Genomic DNA, 19,215 nt, shown 5'->3' with positions numbered 1-19,215 from the left:
CCGAGTGTTGGTCCAAACTAGAGCACCGTGCGGGACCGTCCCTTGGCGACTTGGGTTACGTTGGTACCCGTACGCTTCGCTTATCCGGTGTGCCCTGAGAACGAGATATGTGCAGCTCCTATCGGGATTTGTCGACACAATCGGATGGTCTTGCTGGTCTTGTTTTACCATTGTCGAAATGTCTTGTAAACCGGGATTCTGAGACTGATCAGGTCTTCCTGGGAGAAGGAATATCCTTCGTTGACCGTGAGAGCTTGTGATGGGCTAAGTTGGGACACCCCTGCAGGGTATAAACTTTCGAGAGCCGTGCCCGCGGTTATGTGGCAGATGGGAATTTGTTAATGTCCTGTTGTAGAGAACTTGACACTTGACTTAATTATAATGCATCAACCGCGTGTGTAGCTGTGATGGTCTCTTTTCGGCGGAGTCCGGGATGTGAACACGGTTTGGGTTATGTATGAACGTAAGTAGTTTCAGGATCACTTCTTGATCACTTCTAGCTTCTCGACCGATGCGTTGCTTCTCTTCTCGCTCTCACTTGCGTATGTTAGCCACCATATGTGCTTAGTGCTTGCTGCAGCTCCACCACCTTAAACTTTTCCTACCCTTGAGCTTAAATAGTCTTGATCTCGCGGGTGTGAGATTGCTGAGCCCTCGTGACTCACAGATTCTACCAAAACAGATGCAGGTGCCGAGGATACCAGTGCAAGTGGTGCAACTAAGCTCAAGTGGGAGTTTGACGAGGACCTTGGTCGCTACTACGTGTCTTTTCCTGATGATCAGTAGTGGAGCCCAGTTGGGACGATCTGGGATCTAGCATTTGGGGTTATCTTCTTTTCATTTGGATTTGACCGTAGTCGGTCTATGAGTGTATTTTGAATGATGTATGAATTTATTTATGTTTTGTGTGAAGTGGCGATTGTAAGCCAACTCTCTTTATCCCATTCTTGTTCATTACATGGGATTGTGTGAAGATGACCCTTCTTGCGACAAAACCTACAATGCGATTATGCCTCTAAGTCGTGCCTCGACACGTGAGAGATATAGCCGCATCGTGGGCGTTACAGCAGCCTCCACGACAATTTCTTGATCGTGCGACAGTCGGCGCGCCTCCTCCACCAGCTGGGAGCCCCGCACACCCTCCTGAAGCTCGACCTCACCCGCGCCTTTGACTCCGTCTTGTGGCCCTTTCTCTTCGAGGCCCTGCGTTGATACGGATTCGGAGAATGCTTCCTCGGCTGGATCGCTATCCTGCTATCGTCGGCCAGCACCCAAGTCCTCCTGAACGGCGCGCCTGGACATGCGATCTGGCATCGATGTGGACTCCGCCAGGGCGACCCTGTGTCACCGCAGCTCTTTGTGCTTGCTGTCGACACGTTGGGGCGCTTGTTCCTCCGAGCTGCCGAGCTCAACGTTCTGCAACAGTTGCACCCCCGACGTGCGATTCCCATCATCTCGCTTTATGCCGAGGACGTCATTCTCTTCTGCCACCCCTCGCCTAGCGACACGATGGCGGTCAGAGAGATCATGCAGCTTTTCGACCGTGAGTCAGGCCTGCGAGTCAACTTCCAGAAGAGCACGGCCACGATGATCCGTTGCGCGGACGACGAGGTCGCCCCGGCCGTCGCGACCCTGGGATGCCCCCTCGCGGAGTTCCCCATCACCTATCCGGGCATCCCCCACCTTGCGACGACCGACGGTTGCCCAACTGCAACCCGTCGTCGACAAGACCGTAGGGAAGCTGCCCACTTGGAAGGCGCACCTCATGAACAAGGCTGGACGCCTCGCCTTTGTCAAGTCCGTGCTCAGTGCAATTCCCCTACATCAGCTCCTTGTGCTCGCGCCGCCGAAGAAAGTCCTCAAACTCCTTGAGGAAGATCCAGAGAGGATTCCTTTGGGCCGGCCGTGCCGATGTTCAAGGCGGCAACTGCCACGTGAACTGGCACCGCGTCTGCCGCCCTACCAGCCTGGGCGGCCTTGGCATCCACGACCTGGAGCGCACGGGTCTCGCCTTGCGCACCAGATGGCTCTGGTTTGCACGCACTGATGGAAACAGAGCATGGGCTAGCCTCGACCTCCAGTTCTCAAGTGAGGAACGCGCATTCTTCTTCGCGTCCACCTCCATGATCCTTGGCGATGGTCTGCAGGCATTGTTTTGGGAGGACCGCTAGATCAACGGGCGATCCATCTCTGAGATCGCACCTCAGCTGTACGCCCTCATCCCCAAGCGCAGCCGCAAAAGCAGAACGGTAGCCGACGGTCTTCAAGCGCACCAGTGGGCTTCAGACATTCATGGCACCCTTGGCATCCAAGAGATTGGCCAATACTTGCTAACCTGGAGAGCCATCGAGCATACCACCCTCTCCGCTGAACCGGACCGACTCCACTGGAAGTGGAATGCTTCTGGCACCTACACCGCCCAGTCCGCGTACCTCGCCACCTTCCACGGCTCTACCTCCTGCCCGACATCCACTGGCTCGCTAGCTTGGGACGCTGTTGGACAGCCGATCGTCTCACCCGCCGCGGATTGCCGCACCCTCCTCGCTGCCCGCTTTGCGATCAGGTGCCGGAATCGATGAACCACCTGATCCTGGACTGCCCCTTCACCAAGCAGGTTTGGCATGACGTCCTGTCTTGGCTACACCTACCATGCAGCGCGCCTAATGGTGAAGGCTCCCTGTCTGTCTGGTGGCGCACGACGCGGCAGGCCACGCCCAAGCCGATGCACAAAGGACTCACCACCGCAACGCTGCTGATCCCTTGGATGACCTGGAAGCATCGCAACGATTGCGTCTTCAATGTTGTAACCCCATCGACTAACGTCTTGGTAGCAAGGATCAAAGAAGAAGCTGCGCTTTGGGCAACCGCGGGTGCTCGAGGCCTGCGTGTCATTCTCCCACAGACCTGGGACGTCCACTGATGTTTTTGTTGTTTGTCTGTACCGGTGCCTCCTAGGAGGATGTAACAAACTATCTCTCTTTTCAATATAATGAAACGCAAAAGTCTTTTGCGTTTTCTCGAAAAAAGGTATGATCAGTTCCACTTCCTGGTTTCCAACAATTATGCATTTGCGTGCTATAGCAGTTGACTTTATGTTTTCAAGTAGGCGAGATGTGTTTTATTTTCATGTAGACAAAACATGCAGAAAGTTAAGATTTTCAAGTAGCCGAGATGTGTTTTTATTTACACGATCGTGGCAGTTCAGCAGTTTGCTCCTTCATCCAGGGCAGTCCGCTGTTTTTCAGTAGGGTAGTTAGCATCTTCCCGTAACAGTTCGGGCATTACGACGATATATCATTTGCATCACTCGACAAACAGTTTGAAATTTCGTAGAAAATACTTTTAGAAAATGACCTTAAACCTGTAGAATTTTGGAAAATGTTCAACATGAAATCGCCTTTATCAACAGCTTTCCAACGAACTATCACTTTCGTCGTTCCAATAAACGGTCTAAAATTTTCGGCCAAACTCAATGCAGAAAAAAAGTTCGAGGGCAGTTGTTATAAAAGAACGTGCAGTTAGCTTTTTTTGTTTGCGGCACCGGCAGTTAGGAAAGGGTTGCAGAACAGGATCCGCCGGGTTGTAGAATCCTATATACCTAAGAGATTCACCCCCACTATCCTATTTATCTAAACATGCAACCTAGCCATGTCAGCGTGTCCTGCCACATCAGCCACTATCGTTGTGCATGCATTCCTTTACTGAACGCTGACCAAAAAGTCGCGTGATTCATTTTCTTTAGTAAGCAAACGCAATCATCCGGAGGTCGTTTCCTCTTCTGTCTCCTGTAACGGACGAGGCAGTCTAAGAGCCCAGATCACATCATGCATCGCCTTTTATTATCCTCCCCATCGCATTTTCTCTCCAGTGAATTCGGAGCGGCGTTTAGCGCTGCACATCTCAAGCTGCTGTCATCGGAATCGTGTTTCAGCACGCGCGACTTCGTCTGTTCGTCACCACTCAAATAGGGGGGCTCCGCCGTGCGCCGGCAGTGCCTCGATGGTGCCCTACGGCTGGGCACCGCCGGAATCGACCTCCAGCATGGGGGCAATGCCTGGTACCGCGTTGTTCCAAGACGGCGCCGCCACACGCCCGTAGTGCCTCCATGGTCCCCTGCGTCGGTTTCGCCAGCCGGTCTCCTCCGACCATGCATCTGCATCAGATTCGTCCAGCCGCGATTGCTCTCCACGCCCCGTCGCAGCGTCACCAAGAACTTGCTTCTACCGCCGTGCAGCCCCTCCTCTCTGCCTCGGTATGGAGCTCAGCAAGTTGGTCAGCAGACAACCTGACTTGCGATGGGAGAGGAAGAAGAGGTATCTCTTTGCAGTTGGGCTCTTCTTGCCTGACGAGTGTAATAATTTCACCAACATGAGTAACTCGAGCTTGCATATTGTACGTATAAAATCTTCGTCAAAGGTTCATGGTTGTTTCACTCCTCCCCATGCGCAGAAAAGTCCCAGAACTAGGTGAGTTTATCCTGTTAAAGATAACAAATATTATACTTGACATATTTTGCAACTAAGCAATGGATGGTTTTGGATACACCTCCGTCGCCAATACCATGAATCATCTCATTTTACCAAGGTTGAGTTGTACCTTTATTTTGATCTTTCATACACAACTGATATTTGCTTATATAGGTGCATTTGTTGTTCTTTTTATTTCATGGTCCAAGAGCTGGAATTTCGGTTATTTCATTTTCAAGGCCATTCGCCTCTTTAGTAATAGAATGTTTATGATTTCTAAAGATGCTTTTTTCCTTCTGCAGATGAAATTTCTATCACTACAGACTGTCAAAAATAATAATAATTATATCACTTGGAAAGAGAAATAGGAGTTCTCACTAATGATTGGCTATATAAGCTACCGTATATGTCCTTTGACTAACGAGGACATGTACCTATCACTGTCTGTTTCCGGAGCATTTTTTCCAGCTGTCTATTATCTCATATTATGTTTCTAGGCGAACTATCTGTTGTAACACCGTTTTTTAACACTTGCTGGTATGAGCTGCTTAACTATATTACATAGATCTGCAATTGATTTACGTCAAGAGTCACACACAATACACAATATGTATCTAAAAATGGAAATGTGTACTTAGCCTTTCAGGGCATCTGCAAGTCAGTGTCCCCGTTTTTAGGTGTTTGTATATATGCATTAGTATTTATGTAGAACATATGCAAACAAAGTTATTCACTTTATGTATTATCAATAGGACAAAGATTTCTCGCAGCAACGCGCGGGGAATCATCTAGTAGATAGAATGCACATACACACACACACACACACTTGAGTTTTTCCTCTGGTCTTGCTACTAACAGAATCAAGCAAGTGAATCAGTAAGGTGCTATGTAAGATGTAGTGATGTACACCATGAATTAAAGCTAAAGAGTAATAGGACAGCAGACCTGGAAATGCCTCATATGCAAAATTGGCTCACACCCAACCTCCGCAACCAATTTCCCAAGGGAAGTCTTAGCATTCAATCGACTAGCCTGATAAACAGATAAACTGTTGTCTTCACCAGGAAGCTGCTGGCAGATTTTAAATAGCGACTCGAGAGAATTCATCTGCGAACAATGGAACATTTATATCATGAGCCCACAATTAATCATCGGAAATTCAGGGTGATACCAGGAAACACATTGTACATTAACTGCCAGAGAAGATCACACATTTTACAAGATCAGAGCAACTGAACAACTGCTACATTACCAAAACAAACAACAGTCGACATCGAACCTGCTCGTATGAATACTTGAGGAGTTCCAGATGAACATAATCCAAAAGAGGGCGAAACATTAATATAGAGAGCAAAATGAATTTATGACTATGACAAAATAAATTGATATTATGTTGAACTCATTGAATGTCAAATCGCAAATTATCAGTAAAAGAAAAGGGAGAAGCCAGACCTTCATGTAAGGGCATGACGCACAGCCACCATGGATAGAGCACCCTTCACCAGAAAACACACCAGGCACGATATTAATCTGTTCTAAATCATTCGCTACTGAAGAGCCAAAATGATGGGAATCATCAATAGATGTCTTAGAAATTGCGTCTGACGAAACAGGGAACACAATTTCTACTTCAATGCTAGCACCTTCTTTGGAAGATTCATAGGAGTCAAATAATTGCCGGACAGCAGCAACAATCGAAGTGATCATTCCTGATTCTGTTCCCAATACAAACTGAAGATGATCATCAACATTCCGATCCAGAGTCTGCTTCAAATGGTATTTAATGAAATCTAAGATATTCTGAGTGGATCCAACTACTCCCATTCCCCTCGTCTTTGCTTCCATCGACAAAGAGAACATTTCTCCTGGGACTTCAAAGTGTGCAGTTAGAAATGCATCACAGTATTCCTCCTTTATTTTCTCCACAACTTCATGGCCAAACATATCATGCACAATACAGTTACCATTCTGCACATATATATATATGCAAACAATGTCATACATGCAAAAACTGCAGAATTAGAAGTACGATGTTGTGATGTGTGTGTGTGTGTATGTATATATACACTGGCGGAGGACCCCGGTGGCGAGGGGTGGCAGCCGCCATACCTTGATGCGGTGCAAAAATAATATAGTATACCTACGCATAACGTGCTATCGGGTACGCTCGTTGACTCATTGTATCGCTGATAAAGTCGCCGTTCGCTGGAATGGACCACACAGACGCAGGCCCATGAAGCCTTGAACTACTGAACCAATCGCCCCAGACAGCATGAAGCCAGCCAGCGACCCGAGACGCACTCCAGCACAAGCAACAACCCCAGCGAAACCTCCACGTTTTGCTCTTTGTTTCTTAGCGCGGCAGCGGCAGCGGCTAGCCAGGCCAGGACGTGGTGGACGACGAGATGGCCGACGGCGGCCATGGGCTAGGCGTCGAGCAAGCGTGAAGGGTTGCGGTTGGGGCCTAGCAGGCGGCGGTAGTGAGCGACGACGCGAGCAGCGGGACAGTAGCCAGTTTCCCAGCTCGCCTCCTTCACAGGTCAAGGCCGGCAAGCAACAGTGCGGTGTGTCGCCACACCTATATATATATATATATATATATATATATATATATATATAGGGAAATGCCTGTGTACTCCTAGGAGTATGTACTCACATTCTTCATATACCACATAGATGATACCATTATACTTTATTATTATTTTTAATATACCTTATTAATTATTACTAGATACCTCAAAGTGAGTTTCGTAAAAAAATCCATTTGGGTGCATGTATTTTATTTTGTACGCAAATAAACTATTATTGTGTACATACAAATGGTATATTATGTAAACTATGAGCCTTGATGATATTTTCTCATAAAATTTGTATTGGGGTATCTTAGAATAATTAATAAGGTATATTGAGAATGAAAAAGAGATATAAATAATTTGATTATGAGGTATATTGAACATGGGAGTACATACTCCCAGGAGTATATATATATAGGACAAATTTTATCTACCACCGGTGGTAGTTACCACCACTTGAGTTTTGTATGTTGTATGTAATATCTATCAAATCGGAAAGTATGTACGCGCAGTATGTAGTATGTAAGTATGTTTAGGTAGTATATATACTACTTTTTAGGTAGTACTAGTAAGATGCCCGTGCGTTGCACGTAACACCGAAATGCATTATCTCATGTTTAACAAATATTGATAGGTTTCTTCGGATACTCATTCTTCTCTAGAGCTCACAAGCATCCGGGTGAATAGTAGATGTAGGGAAAATAGATTATGAATAGCGACAGGATTATTTCTCCAACCATGTGGACCAGCTGAATTTTACTCTCCCTGAAGATTCAGTGACCAGCTCTGGAGCTCCCTTCGATCTGGTCTGTAGCAAGTACACTGCCTGATCTTTGTCATTTCCAGCATCGTGGTTTGGAAAAAAAGTGGTGTATGAATGGCTTCTGAGGATAGTTTGCACCAAGTACTTAAGGTCAGCCTACTTATGTTGTTGTAAGCACAACTGTTCAATTTTAAATTATCAGGAAATGAGCATAGTGCATCTTTTAGGTTCTATAATTTTGGATGTTAGGTGGCTTAGGTAGTGCCCTGTTACTTTGTCAGTTCTCTGGAAAAACATTCAAGAAGGGAGCAATCTTCTACTTAATTCGGAAGCTCTCCCTTGTCATTGTTAATATTTCATTGCTTTCTATATATTACGCAGCTACACATATGGCTGCCTTAATCTCTTTATTCAAGACAAGAATAATATGAATGCCCTATTATGATGCCCCTCATGTCCTTCTGTTTGCTTTTTCAATTTTGCTACACCGTTGTTACATTGCATCCAAATTGCTCACAATGTGGCGGAAACTCAGACCTTCCTACTGAACTGTACAGAACAGAGATAGATAAATCCATATTTATTTTTTCTAAAAGTAAGGGCAAGCTCCTAAGAGGATAAAAAAACGCATGATGGCTGTTCTCGACAGGGCAGTAATTGGGATAATTTCAGGTCATTTGGACCACGGTTGGGTATAGCTTGTAATGTGACATCAGTTCTTGAATTAGTTGTTCCATGCCATTTGGAATGTTTAGAAAACACACTGTGACAGTTGGTATACTTAAATGTCTGATTTCATTCATTACCACACCGTTGAATAAGATATTAAAAATTAAATATGGTTGCATCCAATGTTTATTTCTGTTGGTTGTTGATCTGGTCTACTCTCTGTTTCTTTCTTATAAGAAAAATTTACTCTCTGTTTTTTTCTTACTATGATCCAGAAATGTGAATCTTAGAGGCACAAAGGAACATACATATCTGTAGCAAAAAGCACAAGCGATTAAGAGGACATATAGTGATTTGATGAGCTTCGTGTCCAAGTGCAGGTATAGGCTTCATGCAGTTCTATTTTTGTATACAGGTGTGTATTGAACACCATGGGTTGGTTAGGTTGTTCCGACGCATTCTGGATGACTTCGCTACTAAGTCCGAGATCTTGGAATGAAACAAATTTCAGGGCAACTCGCATGATCGACCAACATCAATGAAACTGACATACAATTTACCGCCACTTGGATTTGTATACTAGCAACAGATCATGACTTGTAAGGAGGAAACTAGATGAGGAAAGTTCTGGCCTAATGCTTCAATAGGAGATGCCTAGGTAATTATGACTGGATGTGTTTGCAAGATATGCTTTTAAGTGCATAAGGTTGTGCAACCTATAATGGCACATTGTAGACCTTCATTTATTGAAATAGACCAATGAAATTTCTATGCTTCAATTTTTTAATTTAGCTGTCTTCCAATGTGATTTACCAAATGTAACATGAATTGATTTTGTTAGGAAGTAAATAGTTTATTTACGATGTTTTCATACTTATAGCTATCAACGATGCATGCAAAGAAAAATCAGAAAGTTGTATGTTTGAACAGGTAATGACACTAAAATTGGGGGAAACCCAAATTAGTTTGAAAGAAAATAGTTTGAAACCAAAGAGAGTTGAGTGGTATAAAGTATACAAAGTTGCTTCTCAGGTTTGCAAGAACACAGTGATTTATTTTTGAGCCATTGCAATGCACAAGCACTTCCAGAAATATATAATTATGCAAAAATGGGGGAGAGTAGTTCCACGTACCGCGTATATAGGGGATAATCATAAAATAGACAATATTATCTATGTGCATGACCTCGTTGCAACGCACGGACAATTAATTATAGAGGAACAAGCACAATGGCACAAGTCAATTTGTTCGGGCGAGAAACCATTGCGTTGGAAGACAGCCCGATGAATGCTCAGGCTCGAGAATTGTCGAAAGTTCTTCTATCTCTACCACATTTACAAGCCTAATTCCTACGCCCCACACATTTTGTTCACCCGTTGCAACGCACGGGCATATTTACTAGTATATACTCCCTCCGTTCCAAAATAGATGACTCAATTTTGTACTAAAGTTAGTACAAAGTTAAGTCATCTATTTTGGAACGGAGGACTAAGTGTGAGTATAGAATAGCTTATTTTATACCCCGTAGTAACGCTATATACAAAATCTATACACACATACATATGCGCGCGCGGGCGCGCGGGCGTGCGTGCGTGGGTGTGTGTGTGTGTGTGTGTGTGTGTGTGTGTGTGTGTGTGTGTGTGTGTATGTGTGTGTGTGTGCAATTGTTGCTATCATAGCTTACTGAAGAAATAGTTATCTTAGCCACAAACCTTTAACTTGTGATTCATGCTGAGTAGGAAAGGAGAAAAAGGTGAAAGCATTTTGCTGATTTTTTGCGGTCCGTGGCAGGAAAAAGCTGCAAAGGTGGGGGCAGCGTACTGGGTGGTAGTCCAACTAACGCCATACAGTTTGAGCATTGGGTTAGGACATCTCCGCAAATCCCCCACAAATTCTGGACCGCGGTGTCCGGGCCATTTTTGCCATCCAATGCAGTGCCTCATATGTCCGTGGAAGGAAGACGACTCCGACGGCAGCGGCAACGTCGACGGAGCGGACTACGGAGATCCCGCCGGACAGGGAGGCCATGCGTATGAGGTTACCGTCCAATACCTTGCTTAGTTTTTTTTTTTTTTGAGATTTTAGTTGTTTTAATGTAGTATGTCAAACTTTGCATGAATTAGGTCCGGTTTGCATAAAATTCGTCCGGTTCGTTCAATTTTTGATTGAAATGCGGGCGGACGTTTCGGGCATGTGGTTGGGTGGCCCGCTCCCGTATCCACGTGGTGGAACCTTTAGGTGAAACGGGGAAGGGCTGCTGCGGGTCTGCTGGCTGCTGTTGAGCACGCGGTGCAAATGACGTGACAAGTCATGGGCATGTGGGCGGGTTTGTAAAGGTTTTCGTCGAATTTTCTGCTAGTTAACTGGGCAACTCTCACTTTCTGTTTATAACTAATAAAAAAATACAGTTGCACTGGATTTTTGGCTAGTCATACAATGTGCACGCATGAGTACCATACTCTAATGTTCAGTTTAACTGCATAAAACACATGGAAGAAAGCGAGAATAGACTGTCTAATTTAGCACAGCAAAAGGTACAGAATCAGACAAACCTGATAGTAATGAAGACGTTGTAATAATGAACTTATAGTTTTCCTGTTGTGATCTGGATGTATCTCTGTAATCTCTTCATCTGACATGATAGTCATTCTCTTAAATAGGTCTGCTATGTTCGCACCCATATAGGAATCAGGACCATACCAGACATTAAGATCTGGTATTTCAGCAAATGCCTACAAGGTAGGTAGACAAGTGAGCATAATGACCTAATAAAGAGATAAATATATAAACCTTGCTGGAAAATAATGCAATGCAAATCCACCAAGATACATAATACTCATACAAGTCAAACGACTACCTGTAGTATAGTTGCAACAACATTGGAAGAGGTACAGGTTATCGTAGGAACAAGTTCATGAGTACGAGCTTTTGTTTCCAGTGAGGTATTGATATAAATGACATGTAAAGAAGGAGGAGATCTTGATGCCGTCTTAAGAAAATGTGTATAAGCAGAACTTGAAGCAGCATCTGCCAAGGAACAACCAATTTGCTCGCTGGACATTCTATAAACACCAACCTGCGTACGAATCAGTAAACGAAGGGGTGAGAGACAGAGCGAGAGAGATGGAGGGAGGGAGTGGGGGTCAAATAAATAAGACATAAACAGCTGTGGGTTATCAAAACATTGGGAATTCAAAATATGATAGTGTCCACTAATAGTTAGGTTACAGTTCTCTAAATTGCCAGTCTTGACTGGTTTTTATAATGCAGTAAAGTAACAATAAAACAAAATAAACTATGTCAAGAATCCAGTCAAAAAACAACAATGACATATGATGGTCCCAAGTAACGCCATTTCACCAACAGGATATATCGAAGTGCATATAAATACTCCCTAGAGCTTAACTCTTGCTCTGTGTTGTGTCCACAATGACAACACATATAACACCACAAGACTTCACAATACATAGTGAAAAGTCAATGATACTAACTGATAAAAATACCTGAGTAAATCCTGCTTGATCAAGTATTGCACGGACATTTTCTGACATGAAGTCAACACCTAGCACAGCGATATATTTGCATCCTGCTTCAGCCATCTGAACAGCACTATCTGCCATTACCAATGAGTCGGATATGTGAATGTGGGGCCATTGCCTCTTTGCAGCAGTTAGTATGCCTTGCACCTCAGGATCCATGTAGAAATGGGCCACAATCCCAATTTGTTTCTCTCTGAGGGCATTCACAAGCTCGGAAATCTTGGACTGGTCAGGAGATAAAAACTTCGCCTGCAAAATTATTAAAACTAGTCAACATGTCTTTATACTCCATGAAGAGACAGCAACAAACTTACACTACAAAATATGTAGCATTTAACTTATACTCCCTCCGTTCCTAAATATTTGTCTTTCTAGAGATTTCAAATGGACTACCACATACTGATGTATATAGACATATTTTAGAGTGTAGATTCACTCATTTTGCTCCGTATGTAGTCACTTGTTGAAATCTGTAGAAAGACAAATATTTAGGAACGGAGGGAGTATTTCATTTGCTAAGATTTTAAATTAAAACTTAAATAACATTGCAGATATCAGCATCTTTCAGTGGACGTTTAGCCTTTCACATTTTTCTCTCAGCTACTCCCTCCGTCCCATAATATAAGAGCGTATTTGTGTCAAAAACGCTCTTATATTATGGGACGGAAGAAGAATATTGTAAGGTTTAAGGTTTGTTATTCTTAACTTGATGAATGGTCTATTCCATAAATATCAAAAAGTGATAGTCGGTGCCTCTGGCAAGGATTTTCCTGCCAAAGTAACAACATCTCCAATAGATGGTTTCTTTCAGATCGTTAGGAAGATCATTCACATCATTGAATTTTTGGTAGATTTAGAAAGAAAGAAACAGTAATCTCCAACAGCAAATGTTCTTATGTCTAGATCTGAAATATCTCACGTGCGCCCTTCTAAGAAATGGAGGTGTACTATTGGACCAATAGTATTGGGAGCACCCTTATTAGAGCATCTAACAGATGATGCATAATAGAGCAGCCAAAAATAGTTTCAGGGCACGAAAAAGTGGATTTAGGGTAACAGAAATTTTTAGAACTACCAAATGTTCAAATTGAAACATGAATTCAAACTTAAACACAACGACACGAGTTCAAACTTAAACATAAAGACTCACCACCATATTTCGCCTAAGTACTACTCACACACTACTTATCATCATCCCCGCCGTCAACACGGTTCCAAAGCTCCATGAACGACTATGTCTCACTATCCAACTCTTCTTCTTTGTTGTCATCGGACTCGAGTTTGATCACCGAGGGGTCTGCCTCGTCCTCCTTCTTGATCGCCATTGAGGTGCCAGCCTCGTCCTCCTTGATCGCCTTCTTGCCTTGTGTGTCCCTACTAGCAAAGAACTCGTACTCCACCTGCGCAAGGTGCGGATTTTCCGCGACGAACCTCGCCAGAGCCGCCTCATCGCTCTCATGGACAGAGCGTTGCTGCATAAAGCGGTCTTCCTTCTCTTGCTTGCGAGACACAAGCCGCATTTCTGGAGCAAGGAACTCCGCCACCTCCTGGCTCGTGACTTCCGCAAAGTTTAGCTCGAACTTCGGTTGTCGGTACCTCCAAGCAACGGTGTCATAAGCGCGCGTCTCGAAGGTCCCAAGCTAGTGTCGCATCTTGTCGCACAAGATCTCCACGGCGTAGCGGCCGGATGGCCGGAGTCCAACGCCGCGGAAGCTTGTGTTGCTCATGGGTTCGGCGTTGTGGCGCGGTATCCTCGGCCGTGGTGGTGGAGGGGCGGCAAATTCGGTGGTGTGGTAGCCGGCCAGATGCAGGGGCGGTAGATCCGGCGACGGGGCGGTTCGGCAGTGAATCCAGCGCTAAGGCTGTTCGGCGGTGGCGGTGGTGGCCGGAATCGGTTGACGCGACGGTGATGGCGGCCGAATGGGGTGGAGCGGCGGCCAGACGGACGGAGAGGGCGGTGGATCCGGCGGCGGGGCAATGCAGTGGAGGTGGTGGTGGCTGGATTCAGCGGCGGGGTAAGGGGAAGCGGCTGCAGGGATGAAGTTTCATGAGGGCGGTTGGGCTGCGCGCAGCTACGAGATTTGTTCTGCGGCAGCCGGCTGCTGCTCTATATTTGCAGCAAACGAGGCCAAAAATATGCGGCTGCCCTAAAAAAATTGCAGCACGGTTTAGGGGACAGAGCAGCTGCTGGAGCACCATTTTGGGGTCCAAATGCCATCTCCAAGAGTTGCCCTAGGGCACCAAAAATGCTTTGGAGTAAAATTTGGGTCATCGGGAAGTGATATTTTGGGCACCAAAAACTGTCCAACTCCAACAGCTGCCCTAAAATAGGGCACTATTCAAACATATTGTTTTCTCAAACCAACATCGTAACTCTTGATCACATTGCATACTTCAACAAACTCCTGAATATTCATAGTTCTAAACATGCAACGATCTAAACATCCAAACATAGTTTAGAAGATAGTACTCCTACCCACATACTACTCGTCATCGTCATCATCAGCCTGTGTGTTGACAGCATTCCAGAGCGCCATGGTCTCCTCTCAAAGGTATTAAACTCCTCACTCTCGCCACTGTCCTCGCTCTCGTCGTAGGGCTCGAGCTTGATCACCTTGGAGGAGCCAGCCTCATCCTCCGTCTTGCGCTCATTGTCCCTCTTCCAGAACCACTCCTCTGCCTGCACGAGGTGCGGATTTTCCATGGCGAACCTCGCCATCGCCGCCTAATCGCTCTCCTGGGTGTCCCTCTGCTCGAGGACAATGCGGGTCTCCCTCTTCGCCGTGCAGGACACAATGTTCACTGGTGGACCGATGAACTCCGCATTCGCCTGGGTCTCCATCTCCGGAAAGTTGAGCTCCGAACACGGCCAGCTGATCCTTCAAGCAGCGATGTTGTAGGCGCGAGCGCGATCTCCGCCGTCTTGAAGGTGCCGACCCAGTGCCGCTGGCCGTCACAGTGTAGCTTGGCGCTGTAGCGGTTGGACTACCACAGCCAAATGCCGCGGAAGCTGGTCTTGCTATTCCGCGCGCGTTTCAGCCGGCATCGTCGGTGATGGCGGCCGATTGGAAGAGGGAGCGACGGATCCGACGGTGCGACACGCTGCAACAGCGGTAGCCGTGGGATTCGGTCCACTGGCGGAGCTTCAGCAAGGCTGAATGGGCCGTGGCCCGCCCAGCCCATGAAGTTTTATACAATATACATCTACTCTTGGGCCTTAAAACAGCAGCCCATAAGCTATGTTCTTCTTGTTGGCCCTCCCATGTTTGGGCTGCAAGCTCCGCCACTGATTCGATCAGTGGGGCGTTGCGGCGCCACGGCGGTGAAATGGGGTGATGCCGCGCCGCCGATTGGAGGAGGGGCACCACGGATCCAGGCGGCGGGGTTGTGCAGAGGTGGCCGGATCCGGCCGGATTTTCAAGGGCGGCGGTGGCACAGGAGGGTTTGTAGCTGCGAGAGGTTGCGGGAAGTTTCCAACTATGGCAGTTAGGCTGTGCGCGCCTCGTTTTTAGGTTTGCGGCAACGGCGCGACTGCCGGGCCTGCGTTACCATTTTTGGGCCGCCCTAAATTTTTTTGGCACAACAAGGCTAGCTGTTGTTGCAGCATTTTTGGCCCCAAAAGCCCTAAAGAGCGGTTATGCACTAATATAGGGCAGCTGTTGGAGATGCCCTAAAACGGTTTTTTGGGCACCTGCCCTATTACAAATCATCTTTTGAAGATGCTCTAACGGTTGATCCTTCTAACTGTTGCAGCTCTTGTAGGCAAAGTAAAGACTTGCATCTTTTTTCCAAAGAGGCGCCCTTTCATTGTCAGAAAAGAACGAAGCATGTAAGTAAGAAATATGTGTGGTGCATACTGAATATGCCCAAGCAAGTCCACACAAAGTAGAAGGTAAGAGTCACGCCGACACAGACACTGTCGATCCGATAATTATAGTCATAGTCTCCATTCTTGACCATACACATAGCTATGACCACATCGCAGATTCTAGAAAAGGGAAAAAAGGCGAAACCCAACAACCAATAGAAAAGCACCTTTATAATTATCCGATGCCATTATAGTGAGAAAGGTCAATTTGCACCCAGCTTTGGCAGATTCTACACGTCATATATTCAAGCCCGCCACTGCTTTCTTAGCTTTCTTAGTCAAACATGTGAGTACTAAATTTCCAATTTGTGGAGACATGGACACGTCTTTTCCATGAGATCATGGAGAAAAACCAACTGACTAGCAGCAATAAGCTAGCCGAAAGAAAGAGCGCTCACCTTGGCCTCGGCGTAGCTTCCTTGCGCGCGGACGGCGCCGTCCCGGCCGATCACGAGCGACGGGAACGGTTCCCCACGACGCCTGCCCTCGCGCGCCGCAATGGCTGCCCGTGCCCGCTTCTGCATGCCGACGAGCACGTTGTGCCACGTATTGACCCGGGACCGCGCCCCCGCGGCCACACCGAGCGGCGCGAGATCGGCGGGGTCCACGTCGAGCACCTCCTCGGGGCCCGCGCCGTCGAGCGCGGAGACGAGGCAGGAACAATACCCGCGCGAGAGCTCGGAGTCGGAGTCGGCCGCGAACCGCATGCGTCCCGAGCGATCGCAGCTGCCCAGGAGCCAGACCTGCGCGACGCACCCCATGACGCGGTTGGCCGCGACGCGGTCCGCCTGGGGCAGCGGCGGGAGCGCGGCCGCGTAAGCGAGCAGGCGGCGCGCGCGGTCGGCGTCCGGGAGAGCGCCGAACTCCTCGGCGAGCCGGCAGAGGCGGAGGTGCGGAGGAGCGACCTCCTCCTCATCGGACGCAGTGCACGGGAGGGGCGAGGGCGGAGGAGAGGCGTGGGAGTGAGAGCAGCAGACGGCAAGGGAGCCGCGGGTGCGTGGAAGGCTGCGAGAGGGGATGAGTGGCGGGAGGAGGCGGGGCTTCGTGGACAAGGCGACGAAGGAAGCGACGGCGGCGAGGGTGGAGGTGTCCATGGAGATGGAGGTGGTGTGGTGCGGGGAGATGGAGGTAGCGCGTTTTATTGAAAACGGGTGGAGACTTGAGATGGGTGGGAGGAGGCGGCGCAGGCTGTGCGCGTCCTTTTTGTGGGGGACCGAGGCATGGTTCTTTGATCCGGGGCTGGCAGGGTTTGCGTCTTTTTTTTTTCTTGTTCTTTTTTCTTTTGAGGAGGAGGTTTGGGTCTTCTTTTTTGCCAAAGGGCAGGGTTTGGGTTTCTTTTTTGCCAAAAGGCAGGGTCTGGAATTGGAATAGGTGCCAGTGGGGCCAAGTCGTGCACCGTGACCTATGTAGACCTATGTAGTTGAGAATTTAAGACCTTTGTCCACTTGCGCAAGAACCTCATGCAGTGTTCTTGTTTTTCCTTTTAATTTTGACTAGCAAAAGGGCCAGTGCATTGCAACAGAAGAAAAAAAAAAGCATAATCTTCAATGACCATGATAACATTTTGATGTATCACGACATTTTGGCGAACATTTTGTTCAATTTCATTAATATTTTTTAATACATAAACTTTTTTTAAAAACATGAACACTCTTGGATTTCATAAACATTTGTTTTCAAAATTGCGAACATTCTTATAAAAAATTACAAACATTTCTGAATCCACAAACATTTTATGATTTATTGAACATTTTATTTTAAAATTATCAGTTTTTTATTTTTGGAAGTACCAAATAATTTAAAGGAGAAAAAGGGAAAAGAAAAATAAAAAATAAAACCAGGCCGCCCGCACATGGGCCGACCCAAACGAGTGTGTCTTCTCTAAGCATGCAAAGCACGATATAGGAGGTCCCTACAGCACGGGTTGTCCAGGCGGGGGGCTCCCCTGTGTGAAACGTTTTTTTTATACTTATAGGTGGCATCAGTGGGAAATATTTTGCAACTTTGGGGGTAATTTATGTGACATACCGCCAGAAGCACTAATGACTTTATTATTACGTATAAATTTGTAAGAAACCATGTGAACTGTGTGGTACGGCTCTACAGTTATAAGAGGATGTTGCCTTGGCATCACTAGTTATCCATGTGTTCTTCCTTGATTTCTTTGCGATTCCTCATGTTTTTTCCCATGATCTTTCTCAAATTCACCTTTAATTTGTGAAGATCAGACCACCCAACGACGTGTCCCGTATCATCTTACCTTTTCATAGATCGAAAGCTTTGCTCGCCCTCCTCGAGAGGATATACCCAAGTGGGTTTAAGGCCTCCTCCTACAGAGAAGACTCCCTTAAAATAATAGTAATGTTATCTGACAAACAACAACTCGAAAGAGGTGGCAAGTGGACATTTTTTATGGCAAATTTACTTGCTGGTGAATGACAAATCTTACTCTATTTTTCCGTGTGTATCTTAAGAAATTCGCCCACAACATAAATTCCCATTTAAAACATTCGCAATTGCCACCCCCTCTCAGCGAATGTTTCATGGTTATTCATGTCCTAAAATAATCAACGCCTTCGTTGGAGAAGATTCCTCCAGGAATTCCAAGATCGCGGTCTCTTCGAATTTGGGGATGAACTACATCATGTCTTTTTTTTCCTTTGTTTATTCTTTGAATTCGGGATAACCTCTTGTGTTAACTTTTTTTGTGGGAGATGAGTACTTGGTCGTGAATCTAGCTTTCATTTATGTGTCCATCTTATGTTTATTTTTCTTTAGTTCCTCTTATCCATTTTAATTCCTGAAGAGCGAGCCACCCCACACTGTTTGCACAAAACGATGGCATGAAGGGACATATAATTTGAACGAATACGGCCATAACCATGATGGCACACCACGTAGGTTGAGCTGAGTGAACGTTAAACACTCGTGCATGTTAGTAGATCCCCTCAGAGCCAACAACTTACTACTATGGATTTTGCTCTATGCATCGGGCGATGCAGATCTAGATCTTATCACAAACTCATTTTGAGCATTTCCGATACATACCGGTACATCAGTGACCGTTGAGTGGCATTTAGATTAGTGTTGCCTCTCTCCCTACCTATAAGTATATGCATGTAATGTGTTTGGTATTTTTTGTATATGTCAAATCAACTAACCCGCTCCCCTCCTCCCACACACACACATTTCTCTCTCTATCTCTCTCCTCCACATGCATGCATTGCAGGAAATGCCAAATCCACCCCCTCTCCTCCTATCCAATAAGTCCACTATTTTATTCTACCTTGACAAAGTTAAATCAATCATATCTTTTAAACTATAACTTTAACACACA

At 46.2% G+C, this 19,215-nt stretch overlaps 1 protein-coding gene across 3 annotated transcripts in view; it reads right to left on the bottom strand.

Annotated features, from left to right (window-relative positions):
• Positions 1-17,053, bottom strand: part of LOC119308035 (quinolinate synthase, chloroplastic-like) — a 24,744-nt gene extending 7,691 nt beyond the window's left edge. The window contains exons 1-7 of one of the 3 annotated variants that reach the window (XM_037584147.1): positions 16,277-17,053; positions 11,975-12,259; positions 11,329-11,547; positions 11,024-11,203; positions 6,110-6,434; positions 5,919-6,016; positions 5,412-5,573 (exon numbers count right to left, since the gene is read on the bottom strand). In XM_037584147.1, the coding sequence (XP_037440044.1) occupies positions 5,412-5,573; positions 5,919-6,016; positions 6,110-6,434; positions 11,024-11,203; positions 11,329-11,547; positions 11,975-12,259; positions 16,277-16,972 (1,965 nt within the window). In that variant the 5' untranslated portion in view covers positions 16,973-17,053. Of the gene's footprint in view, positions 1-5,411; positions 5,574-5,918; positions 6,435-11,023; positions 11,204-11,328; positions 11,548-11,974; positions 12,260-16,276 lie in introns of all 3 variants that reach the window. The other 2 variants (XM_037584146.1, XM_037584145.1) reach the window with 2 other exon arrangements.
• Between the last annotated feature and the right edge of the window lie 2,162 nt (positions 17,054-19,215).

Source organism: Triticum dicoccoides, chromosome 5B (assembly GCF_002162155.2).
Source record: "Triticum dicoccoides isolate Atlit2015 ecotype Zavitan chromosome 5B, WEW_v2.0, whole genome shotgun sequence".
NCBI lineage: Eukaryota > Viridiplantae > Streptophyta > Magnoliopsida > Poales > Poaceae > Triticum > Triticum dicoccoides.
The sequence above is the reverse complement of the archived record's forward strand: the minus strand, read 5'-3'. Positions and strand labels throughout refer to the sequence as shown.